At 44.3% G+C, this 12,884-nt stretch overlaps 1 protein-coding gene across 1 annotated transcript; it reads right to left on the bottom strand.

The window, feature by feature from the left end:
- Positions 1-237: 237 nt before the first annotated feature.
- On the bottom strand, positions 238-11,975 carry LOC110506578 (calretinin-like). The gene is made up of 11 exons (XM_036964393.2): positions 11,640-11,975; positions 6,566-6,642; positions 6,173-6,262; positions 5,876-5,956; positions 5,005-5,061; positions 4,762-4,839; positions 4,608-4,663; positions 4,463-4,502; positions 3,794-3,847; positions 1,932-2,003; positions 238-936 (listed from the first exon to the last, which is right to left on the bottom strand). The coding sequence occupies exons 1-11, from the start codon at positions 11,731-11,733 to the stop codon at positions 820-822; spliced, it is 816 nt and encodes a 271-aa protein (XP_036820288.1). The 5' UTR covers positions 11,734-11,975; the 3' UTR covers positions 238-819.
- Positions 11,976-12,884: the final 909 nt, after the last annotated feature.

Raw genomic sequence — 12,884 nt, 5'->3', positions numbered from 1 at the left:
GGGAGATAACGCGCCTGCTCCCAACATCTGTATTGGAACTTTTATCTTCACAGGAAACACATTATGCTGGCAAAGAAAAATAGCTCTCCTTTGCCTGGCCAAGATTAAGTCTTCATAGAAACAGATTTAACTATGCATTTATAGAGATGTATAGGCTGATATAGAAGTTTAGCAGACTGAGATCCCATGGTTAGGATAGAGACAGTTTGGCCCTGTGGTTGTGAGTAAGGCAGAGACATAAGTGATCATCAGCTATATTTATTGATGCTCTCAATAATATCTCCACTAAAACAGTACGAGCCTAAACCCAATTCAAAAACAAGGCAACAGACTGAAACGAATAGTGCGGGAGTGGGCATTGAGATTAGAGGTAAATAGAAAAAGAGAGAGAGAGAGATTTACAGGCGAACTGTAAAAAAACAAAGAGTAGGCTAAGGGAGTACAGTATGAAGGACATTCAGGCTAAATGTATATGCATTCAAATAAATAGTCATATCGTATATTCCTTCTATTATTTCCATATGTAATGGTTAACTCACTATAGAATTGCATGTAAAAAAAAAAGAACAAAAAAGCTGCGGACGCTGATGACATCATCAGGTAGCGCCACGCTGCGATAAGGGGGGAGGTGAGGTGGGACATAGTAAGGGACAGGTAGTTAAACAGAGTGGGGCAGTTGGGCTGAGGGTCTTGCTTATGCCTTCAAGTGGACATTCACTTTCACTCTACAGATGTTGGAGTGGAGGAGGGGGGCATACATGCACCTAGTAATGCCAAGATGGGGGCAGTGGGGGGTTGTCAGGGGTCAGAGGTGAAAGATCACAGTGTGGAGTCGCGGCAGAGGACAATCTCCAGCTCGGTGCGGTAGAGCTTCCCCGCGTCGGACAGAGCCATGATGCTCTTCTTATAGCCCACCAGACCGGTCGAGTCCAACTCCTACAGCAAACAGGGAGAGAAACAGACGCGCCTCAACCAATGATATCATTAACTATGGTGTCTACCCTGTAAACAATAATGAGCCATTAGGACGTCCCCAGGACTTCACAAAATGGTCGGCTGAAGTCGTCAGGACATTGTCTCATGGTCCCTTGGAGGTTTTGTCTAGTTCCCGGTTGGTCCCAGGAACGTCCCAATGACCACACACACAGAGAAATCTACCCAGGGCACACGCACACCCTAGTTTCATTGCACATCATCTTTTGATGCTGTTGTCAAGCCTATCAAGGCCCTGATTGGTGAACCACTGATCCAGTCACAGCTGTTTGTATTTTGGCAATGCAAGGGATTTACTTATTTCATGACACAACGTCCCAAGAATTTCCTAAAAACGTCCTTGGGGACATCCCTGGGACAAACTGGGAACTAGACAAAACCTCCAGGGGGCCATGACACAACGTCCCAAGAACGTGCTAAAAACGTCCTTGGGGACAAACAAGGAACTAGAACATTCAGGTGACCTTCAGGGGACCAAGAACATGCTAAAAACATTCCCAGGTCAAGCCGGGAACTATAAAACGGTCCCACAGAGAATGTTCCCTTGGGCCCATCATTCGACGTCCTAAGGACTAGTAAAATGAAAGTCCTGAGAATGTACTGAAAAGGTCCTGACATGGTCCTCAGTGACATCCTGGGAACTAGAACATTCTCAGAACGTCAGTGGGATAACGTTGTGCCTAAACCTTTAAGGGACCTAATGGGAAAGTCGCCAAATATCCTCAGGACGTCCCCTGTTTGCTGGGTATGGCCCTAACAGTCAATGCAACACCACATCCTGATCCAACAAAAACTCAGAAGACCATAACCTGTACCAGACCACAACGTTCTGGCAATCATTCTGATCTTGTAAACACTCCAGGTGCAGTATGACATAATCAACCAATCAACTAATCAAAAGATGAGTCAGTAAATAAGTGAAGTCTCTTGTTCTTTACCATTTTGTTCTTGTCATGGAGGTCCTTCAGCAGTGCATCCAGCTCCTGCTCATCGATGTAACCGTTTCCATCCTAGTGAAACAGTGACAAACAGTGAAACAACAGAAAGGGGCTGGGCATCTTATATCATATTCTCATTAAAAGAACAATCAAACACTCAGATATCCTCCCACTCAGAGTATACACAGATCAATCATTCACAGACCAACTGCCAATTCAGTCATTACAAAGACATTAGTATGAGACTCCTGTACTGTACACATCTTCCCTACTGTACTGTTTTCTTTGTGGAAGGTTCAGTGGCATGTATTCATGGATGCCAAGGGAAGCCAGGCTTCCCCAAAAAGTTGACCAAGAAAAAATACATATTTCGTCGCTCTGTGTTTCATAAATTTCCTTCAATTCACAAGAGGCTGAAATGAATATATCTCACCAGAGAAAGCATCCGAGCAAACCAAACAGCTCCCCTCTGTCTCAGTATGTGTAGAGTATCTATCTGATGCTCTCTGGTCAGAAAGAGTATGACATTGTTGCCACCCATAGCATTGAATTCAAGGGAAGCCAGCGAGCATTTGGCCTCCCTTGATAAAAAATACATTCAATAATTGTCAATCAGCTTTGAGCTATACTGAGTGAGCTCAGCTGTGAATGGTGCTAGCTCACCATAAAAAAAAGTGTCAAGGGAAACCAGTTTGGATTTGGCTTCAGACCAATCACATCACAAGCCAAAGCCAAATGTCATTAATGACATAAAAAAACTTGAATTGTTGCATCTCGTTGTGTTCGGCCCTTTCCTAAATTAGGGATTTGGACTTGTGGTTTTACTTAATTCTCTGTACTGGCCAATGATTATAATGGGGATTCTGATCCATCCATAAATTCATACATTGTGCACCTGACCTGAGAGGATGGAAGTTCAACATGTAGCTAGATGTACACTCTTAGAAAAAAGGGTTCCAGAAGGGTTCTTCGGCTGCCCCCACAAGAGAACTGTGGAAAGGGTTCTACATGAAACCCAAAAGGGTTCTACCTGGAACCAAATAGGTTCTACCTGGAACCAAAAATGTTTCTTCAAAGGGTTCTCCTATGGGGATAGCCGAAGAACCCTTTTAGGTTCTAGATAGCATATTTTTTTCAAAGAGTGTAGTATGCTAATGTTAACTAGCTGGCCTGGTGTATTGTTGTCTATGAAAGGAAGCTAGCGAGCAAGTATTTTAGCAAGATAGCCTAGGACAACAAAAACTAAAAGTGTGTACTGTATGACAGAGTCATAGACCGTTTAGGCACACACACACACACACATAAATCAGTAACATTGACAAGCTGCTCCTGTTTTCTTTGATCTTGCAATAACTCTCTGTGGTTCCAAATCAATAGTTGTTTAGTAGTCCAAAAATGTCGGAAACAATACCTTGCTTGACCATGCTGTAGGTCATGTAACTGTTACATGCAATTTGTTCTGTGGACAGATGTTGCTCTCCGGTTTTGTAATGAAACAAATGTGTGGTTGAATTTATTCTGCCACTGTGTCTTATTATTGTCTCGGCATTAGACCTATATATCATGATGTCAAGGCATGTGAACTAACAGGTTATAGAGCAAACAACGCAGTTATCACAACACATAGGTTGTAATATGGCTTTTTTTTCTGGATTGGCTTCCCCCTTCATTTAACCCATGCACCGCTACTGGGAAGGTTATCAAGGTAACACTAACAAAATAAATGATACAGACGCAGGTGTGTCTGGAGTATTTACCTGTGCAAGTGACCATTTGCATGGAGCTTGTAGCTTGAGTGACAGGGATACAAACAATCTCTCTCACACACCCTCCCTGCAAATATGTCTACTGTGCTCATTTACCTTGTCATAGAAGGTGAATATTATGTTGAACTGCTCTGCTGAAAGCTTGCATCCCTGGAGAGACGGAAAAAACAGTGAAAGGAAAGGAAAAATATAATATCTATTGTACATGATATATATACACTGAGTTTACCAAACATTAGGAACACCTTCCTAATATTGAGTTGTAGCACCCTGGGAATGCCTGCATCTGTTCCTCACAAACTGGAGTCTAACTGGTTTCATTAACGAGCCTGCAGAACTGACAGACAGGTGTGTGTGTGTGTGTGTGTGTGTGTGTGTGTGTGTGTGTGCGTGCGTGTGTGTGTGTGCGTGCGCGTGCGTGCGTGTGTGTGAACATGCGTACTTGAGTGCATTACAAGGACTTTTAAGGGTGTCGATGTGATAGTCTAGCCAGGTGCGGACTCAGTAAACATCTCCTGTGATAAACAGTTTAATCCTCGTACAGTGAAAGCAATAAAGCTGAATTGTACCATAGATCTGCCGACATACATATTGTATGACCTTTACCTTAGGGTTATAGTCAAGACTGCTTTAATTCACATAGTGACCGACTCTTTCACAAATGACTACATTGCCCCAATTCCTAAAGGATTTTGTGTGTGGGGTGGGGTAGGGTGTGGGGGTGGGGTGGGGTGTGTGTGTGTGTGTGTGTGTGTGTGGTCTCACCTCGAACTTGAGCAAGAAATTTTCCTGAACCGGCAGCAGCCTTAAATGAGATAAAAGAAAATCATTCACATTCAGATTCTTTACTTCAAAATGGATTTAACTATAACACAGAGTCTCTCGGTGAACAAGACACACATACACTCACCTGGCCATTTCAGACAGGCCCAGTTTCCCATCACCGTTCAGATCAAACATCTTCAGCTGGAGAGTGAAATGCAACAGTGAGTGGCGTAACATTACTACACGGTGTTAAACCTTTGTGTCTGTGTACACATGTACAGTATGTGTGTCACACTCACGATTGTCTGTGTGTACTCGTTGAGTTTCTTGTCATCGTAGTGTCTGTTGGCCTTCTTCAGAAGATCTGACAGGAAACCCTGAGGAAGACAGATCCTCGTTACCCCACTGGTAACTGGCTCAATGACCCAACATTAAAGTTTAAGGATGAGTGCTCAGGGGTCCTCCTCTGACAACAAGCACAAGTCCTTGGAAATTGACTAATGAAGGTTATGAATGTTTAAAAGCTTGACACATTTGTTTACCTTCAGTTCATTGGCTTCGATGTATCCACTGCGATCAGTGTCATACCTTCGCCATGCCTGTAGACAGAGCATTTTTAACATTTTATTACAACACAGTACACATGCATTTAAACACAGAGATTAAGAACTCTAAAGCCTTAAAACCCTCTTTACTTTAACCACAAGTAGAAAAGTAATGATGCTATAATCGGTAGAGAGAATGTAGCCAGACAGAGATAGAAGAGGATGAGAGTGAGACAGAAAAGTATATAATTTGTGTTATAATGTTATAATCTACCAGCTGACCCGTGTCTAGAGTGAAACCTTATCAAAGATGGATGCCCAAACTACATCACCCCCCCCCCCCCCCCCCCCCCCCCACTCTCCTGCAGTAAGCCTGCAACCAATCCATAATGTATGGCAGACTGAGAATAGCTTCAGTGTTCCCCTCCCCCCTCCACTGTTAACACAGGGTAGCCAGCACACTGGACCACTGCAACACACCTTCCTTCTGTCTATCCTCTCTTCTCCTTACTTTGCGTGTCTCCACCAACAGAGAACAGTTAAAAGGAGCCCCCCGCCCTATCTCTCTTTCTCTCTCTAGTTATTTCTAGATATAAAACACTTTAGACAAGGAGATGCCTGTTTCCCTGATATTTCTAAGCTCTCTTGGAATTGATTCTGTGTGTGTGTGGATGGATGTGTGTTGGTTTTTGTGTATGGAACGAAGTGATCAGACTTAGCAATACACCAAAAAGTTATCTGTATCGGAGAGCAATGATACCAGGATGTACTGTACAGTGCAGTGGGCTTACACACACACACACACACACACACACACACACACACACACACACACACACACACACACACACAGACAGACAAAACTTACCGCCATGAATTCTGCACTGGATCCCACAAATGTTCTGAAACAAAGCAGGAAATTCTCCTCTGTGGGCAGAATCTGAGCTAACTGGAGAGAAAGAGGGAGAGAGAGAGAAAATATAGAGAGAGAGGATTAGTACACTTGGCTACCAACTCAATATTAAAGCGGATTTCAACAACAATACTGTGTACAAAACAAATAACGTACAGTATATGCAGATATAGCATCAGAGGTAAACATAAAAAGTAAGAAGACATTTCAACAGAGGAGTTTGAATGTGCTTGTGTACAGTATGCGTCTTACTTCTGACATCTCGATTCTTCCGTCTGCATTCTTGTCAAATTTCATCATGAATGCCTTCATTTTCTCTCTAAAGGCAGCATGTGTGGGATCCTTGAATAGGCAAACACACACACAAACACACAGAATAAATCAAAAATGACTAAAACAGAGACTTCCTACCTAACGACTCTCTATGATGATGAGTTGTTGTAGCATATAATATATCAAATTGTCTAGTCTATTAGCCTATCTAGAAGCCTAAATATACCATGGATGATGACAGTCAAGTAAAAGTGGACCATTTTCTCATTAAATACAATGTTTAAGGTTGCCTCGACTAGGATGGAGTCAGTCACTCACTTTAAGGCAGGAAGGAAGGAAGGATACATTTTCAAAGTATTCAAATCCACTCACCACGCCTGTTCCTCTCCGCGCAGTCTCTAGCTGCCGGAAGAAGTTCTCCAGCTCCTTTCCCTCGATGTAGCCATTTCCTGTAGAACATACCCAAGGGTTAAAGGTAATTCCTGGGATCAGTGAGATGGGGATTACATTGACTTTTGAACCTGTGGAAAACATAATAGTTACATGGCACTTTCTCAATTTATCTTTCTTGTTTCCTCGCATTCTCTCTCCTCAAATCCTATTGGAGAAAAAAGTAAGGGGAGGGACATTGGACCTTCTTCTCCAATACAGCTGATGTGAATTGAGATAGAACCCTGGTATGTAGTGTGTGTTTCATTATTGTAAAAAAAAACAGGGTTCAATATGGAGGCATTTTTTTAAGCCATTTGCTCAACAAGTAGCTCAATGAAAGTCCAGAACAACGAGTCCACAAGGAGTCCAGAGATTCAAGTGTTGTATAGCACCACCATGACTGTTTGCATACTCTAAATGATATGGAAACATTTTGACAAAAACACTCTCATTATCTAGCCTAATGCTACAGTCACACGATATTGTCCATCTGGCCAACACGACTCCCACAGGAGTACAGTAGCATAACATTGAGTCACATATTTATATCCAACACACACACACACCCTGCTGAGCTCCCAGGTCCTTACTAGGATTAATCTGATATCCCAGCAAAACCATCAGGCCCAGTATCTGATGGGAGGATGAGATTGAGGGAGGAGGAGAGAAATGGAGGGTAGGTCAGAGGGAGGGATCTGAAAAGGCAGGGGCTTAATGTGACTTATTGTGTCATAGCACCATAGGAATAAAATGATAGCTGAATTCACGGGGAAGAAAATGATGGTGAGGGGAAAGAGATTTGATACTTGATAAGTGTGTGGGTGTGTGTGTGTGTGTGTATGTGTGTGTGTGTGTGTGTGTGTGCGTGTGCGTGTGTGTGTGTGCACACTGTAGGGGCAACCCACATGCTGTAGATACTTAAGGCTGATTGAGAATATAACAAGCTCCAAATTGTCTTGGCCGATCACATCTCTAACAGTTTGTACTCTGTGAGTTCCCCCAGGTCTGTGCTCTGTGAGTTCCCCCAGGTCTGTGCTCTGTGAGTTCCCCCATCGGGGAGATGAGAGAAACACTCAGAGGCCATCAAACACACACGGGAGAAAAACACATCACACACCACCCTACAGGCAGATAGAAAAGGAGAAACAGAGAGAGAGAATGGGAAGAGATAGCTAAGAGATGCAGCAATAGAGAGAGGGGGGGTAAAGAGAGGGAACTACATTATTGTAGTTAGCTCAATGTTGGGAGAAGGTAGGGGTTCTGCATTAGTCACATGACCAAAGTACTGCTCGCATCTGGAAACTTTAGGCAGATCAGGGTGGCATTTCCGAATGGGAAGTGTGGAAATTCTCTGGTAATGTTGCCACAGAATGATATTTAAAAACAGGTATCGCCTGCAGCTCAGAAGGCATTAGAAACATATTCACAGTGGAATGGCTTTGTGCCTGGGGGATTGACAGTGGGGGGTCAGGTAGATGTTTATTGGGGCACTAGATATTCTGTAGCAACATTCACAAACATGACAGGCATGTGACTGGCTACGCATGGTGTACAGCAAGTTTGCTGACAACACGATAGTTGTAGGCCTGATAACCAACAATGACTAGTTCACCTATAGGGAGGCGGTAAGTGAACTGGCATTGTGGTGACATCATGACAACAACCTTTCCCTCAATGTCAGCAAAACAAAAGAGTTGACTGTTAACTTCAGGAAGCAGAGGAGGGAACATGCCCTGATCCACATCAACGGGACTGCAGTAGAGAGAGTTACTAGTTTTATGTACCTCAGCATCCACATCACAGAGGACTTTTCTTGGACCAACAACACCACCACTCTTGTCAAAAGGGTGCAACAGCACCTCTCCTTCCTAAGGCAGCTGAAGAAATGTGGCATGTTGCTCCAAATTCTACCGCTGAACCATCAAGAGCGTCCTGAACGGTTGATTCACGGCCTGGTATGGGAATTGCTCCATCCACAACCGCAAAGCCCTCCAGCAGGTGGTGAAGATGGCCGAGTGCATCACTGGGACCATGCTTCCACCCATCCAGGACATCTACTTGAAACTGTGCCTGAGGAAGGCACTCAGCATCATCAAGGACCTCACACACCACAGCCACGAGCTGTTTTCTCCCTTACCTTCAGGCAGACTGTTTCGAAGCATGTGGTCTAATACCAACAGGCTCACTTTTTTGTTTTTATTCTTATTTTTTTTACTGTTTTTTATTGTTGTTGCATTGTAGAAAAGGAACCTGCAAGTAAGCATTTCGTTGGACGATGTCTACAATACGTATCCCGTACAACTAATAAAAGTTTCAACGTAAAACTTTTAACTTTGTGTTTTGTATTTGATAGGTAAATCACCATCTGTGCATCGGCTCGGCTGGTCTTTGAGATGTAAGCAAATCACTGCAGAAACACAAAGCTTTGTGTATGTAAATAAATCAGCCCATCAGATGGAGGGACTGAGGGCTGTCTCCTCTCTATATCAACATGTCATCACTCCACAGAAGCACAACTAAACATATTCCTGTACTGTGTGGGAGGGAAGTGAATGAGTTGGCTGGTTAACTGTGTAAAGAAGTTTCACCAGAGACATGGATATTATGCTAGATATGTGCAGACCATCACAAACAATCCTAATTGCTCTTCCCAATGTGAGGATTTAATGTGAATTATGCCCATGTCTTTACACAGGGCCGGACTTGGGCATGGGCGGTTTGTCTACGTCCCCTGGCCGCTAGGGGGCCCCTGACCCAAAAAGGAACTAATTCTTACTTTTGAGAATTTGAACAGCAGAATACACAGAGCGCAATTTCGAAATGTGGTTGTGCATCAGCAGTTTTCCTCTTGTTATGTCAGTCACCGACAGCACTCAATTAGCCCGAGAAGCTACGCATTTTTAGATTGGTAAATTAAACTAAGGGCATGTGCATAGGGGCCCTGCCCTTTAGGGGGCCCCCATTGATTTTGTTTGCCACTCTCACTCACAAATCAAATTGCATGAAATTAGTTAGACATTTGCTATAGTTTATTTTTCGCCAGTTCTAGTCCCATTTTATCATGTATGAGACTATGGACACAGATTGGCACACGGATTCGGTTTGACAGACTGACACAAACCCGCTTGGCCGCAATATGTTTCTGTTAACCACCTCTGCCTCTCACAGATGGATCACTGGCACGACATCCCTGAAAAGCCTTAGATGCATTCATGTATTCACAGCGAACAGTGAGACCTATTTGTCTCTATTTGTGTGTGTGTGTGTGTGTGTGTGTGTGTGTGTGTGTGTGTGTGTGTGTGTGTGTGTGTGTGTGTGTGTGTGTGTAATTGCACTCATTCCTCATCCCTGGCTCTACTACTTCTAGGTCCATTCCAGCCCAGTGCACGCCAGGGATGCGTATGGCTTAGTTGACCCGGTGGGCGGATTTAACCCTCGGCTGGGGCAGTGGAGTGTTTGAGCCGCTCGGAGAATCCATGCGCTTGCTCAGGTGTGACTGTTTACACGCTCTAGGTGAGAGGCTGCAGAGCTCAGAGTGAGCGCTGTGGGGCGGAAACATGTCAAGCTTGCACAATGTCACAGACTTTTTGACACATCTTTACACACTTCAACAGGCACTTGTTTAGTAGAGCTCTCAGTAAGTCTAAACGGGCCTAGCCCAGCGTTTTGTTGCCAAGCAGAACGTCTCCAACGGCCCTAAGGGACCACCATGGGATGGGGGAGAAGGATTCAACATGCTTTGCGCAGTGCAGAAATGAATGCATGGATGGATTAAAGAAAGAAAACGCAGTGCTATACCATGAAATATATTCAAATCCAAAAACGTAAATGAGAGATACTGAGGGTCATGGGATTTAGCAACTCGTATAGCTGCTGTTATAATCACTGTTTATAACCTTTCATGATCACCTTTGAGTGCTGTGTGACGGAGACCAGCTCTAGCGCACAGTGACGCACACCATACCCGCGACTAGGCCATCGATTTGCAGTCAGTCACACCCATAACCGCCCAGTATCTAGTGCTTGCACTACCCCCCCCCCCCCCCCCCCTCCCGCTCCACTCCTTCCCATTCCCAGACCGGACACGGCAAGCTGCCTGTCAATACACCGCGCCTGGCAGAAGCCCCGTTGATGACAAAGGCTACTGTAGATTCATTCATGGGAGACGCGCGGATCCGGTTGCCTCGTTGGGGTCGCTACAAGCCAGGCACATATATAATTCACAGCGAACAAACAGCGCTAAAAACATTCACTCCGTTTTGCACACACGTCACCACTCTATATAATAAATGATCTAGCAAGAACAACGCATGTTTACTCTCAAAGAATGTAGTGCTGTATTAGACTTTCGTGTTTTACGCACAGAAAATAGTGCCACAAATGTGGTCCAAAGCAGCGCCCTTCTGTTCCACAGCTTGGCGCGGTTTGATGCGTAACTGAGGAACTAAATTAAATTATGAATAGCAAATATGGTTATAGGGGATTATATGTAGCCTACGTGTCGACTGAAATCTCATATAACGCTCGTGTGGGAAAAAATGCACAAACTAAACAATTTGAAAATGCTTTTCTACTTTGCTACTTCAAAATATGTTTCCTTACCTGACAGTTCTGCAACAAATATCTACAAACCCCACAAATGCCCCTTTATACAACTTCAATATGCTAATTGTGCAATTAAAGTTAAAAAGGAGTGTCAAGTTTAAAATCTTTCCATTAGTGCATGATCACGGAACAGGGTACAGGGCACAAGGACCTCTGACTGACAATCACAGCCAAGATTCCCAAGACGCTGTATAAATAACAACCCATATGCTCCTCTGTCCCGCAGTACAACACACAGGACTTCCTACCCTCATCTATCACATCTGCTCACTTTCTCTGTCCCACCAAGCACTAGCCTATCAATTTAATAACTATCCAACCATTCTGAATTTACAACCAGCTTACTCCTATGATATGCCCATAGTCCAGTCCTGCCCAAGTTTAACCCCCTGGCCGTAGCAGTACTGACCGTCTGCGTCGAAATGTTTCCAGATGTCGAGAAACTGCGCCGCGGTGAGCTCTGCCAGGTGGAGATGAGGGGGCTGCTGTGCTTGACTCGCCATCGTTCAGTCGCTGCTGCTTTTTCTTCTTCTTCCCGAGTTAACTTGTTCCCAGTCTGATCCAGAGCCTCTCCAAACTGTCAGCGGCTCGCACTCAGCCGGGGCTTTTAAACCCCCCCGCGGCGCATGCACTTTTCACGCTGACAGAACGGGGGCGCAGCGGCTCTGAACTCGCATGTACTCTGAGCCAAGGAGTGTGAGAGCCTGCAGGAGCTGTACTGATCTGTCACTCCCCCCAGAAGGATGAGAGATACTCAATGGCACTGTCCATGCAGGCTCTGTCCATACAGAATAACACGGGCAGTTCTCTCTGTTGATTGGAATTGTGGAAATATAATCATACAGAGAAAGGCCCCATATACTGGCACTCATGAGCCAAAAATTACATCAAAGCATTCCATCACATAGTCTGTCCCATCAAACAGGCCAACACCTCAGGAAGACAGTAGGAATCCAACTAAGTGTGTGTGTGTGTGTGTGTGTGTGTGTGTGTGTGTGTGTGCGCATGTGTGTGTGTGCGAGTGAGAGTGCGTGTGTGAGTGCGTGTGCTCTGGTAACGAGTATTTATCTCTCTGCTCTACCAAATTCCTCACCATTGATCTTACTGTACTTATCAAGTATCACTTTGAAAAAAGAGTGTACTATCCCCTCTCTCACCATTCCAAATTGACTCCCATTTTATCCCCCCATCCATCAATGCATCCCTCTCTCACTGCCTCATCTCCTGCGCTCTTCTATCTGGTCTGTTTAGATTTAAGTTTCTCCTCAGACTCCTTGGCCATTCAACCTAATAGTTGGCACAAATCATATCACCCAGTAGGACGACTTTATTGTACTGCCACTAAAGTATAATAAAGCGTCTTTAGGCTCTGGTATGGGGGATATCCCCACTCCTCCTTTATCTATTTTCTTCTCACTTTTCTCCCATTCTTTCTATTTGAGGCTCCAGCAGCTTCGATAAAGCCTGAAGGTGCGTGTGAGAGAGAGAGAGAGAGAGAGAGAGAGCGAGAGAGAGAGAGAGAGAGAGAGAGAGAGAGAGAGAGAGAGAGAGAGAGAAATTTCAAGGGGGAAATGGAGAGAGAAAAACATTTTATCTCCACATAGCAGTGTTGTGTATTGATTAGAGTGAAATTAAGAGAGATAGAGAGAGAGCA

The sequence above is a fragment of the Oncorhynchus mykiss genome, chromosome 26 (assembly GCF_057628025.1).
Source record: "Oncorhynchus mykiss isolate SJ-2025 chromosome 26, ASM5762802v1, whole genome shotgun sequence".
Lineage (NCBI taxonomy): Eukaryota > Metazoa > Chordata > Actinopteri > Salmoniformes > Salmonidae > Oncorhynchus > Oncorhynchus mykiss.
This window is presented reverse-complemented; position numbering and strand designations above follow the sequence as displayed.

Bases quoted from the DNA above. Each gene is read 5' to 3' on its own strand.
- LOC110506578 (XM_036964393.2), bottom strand. From the start codon at position 11,733: ATGGCGAGTCAAGCACAGCAGCCCCCTCATCTCCACCTGGCAGAGCTC. The intron at 4,664-4,761 runs GTGAGTGTGACA...TTCACTCTCCAG, and splicing joins ACGAGTACACACAGACAATC to CTGAAGATGTTTGATCTGAA. The intron at 3,848-4,462 runs GTGAGACCACAC...CCGTCTCTCCAG, and splicing joins ATTTCTTGCTCAAGTTCGAG to GGATGCAAGCTTTCAGCAGA.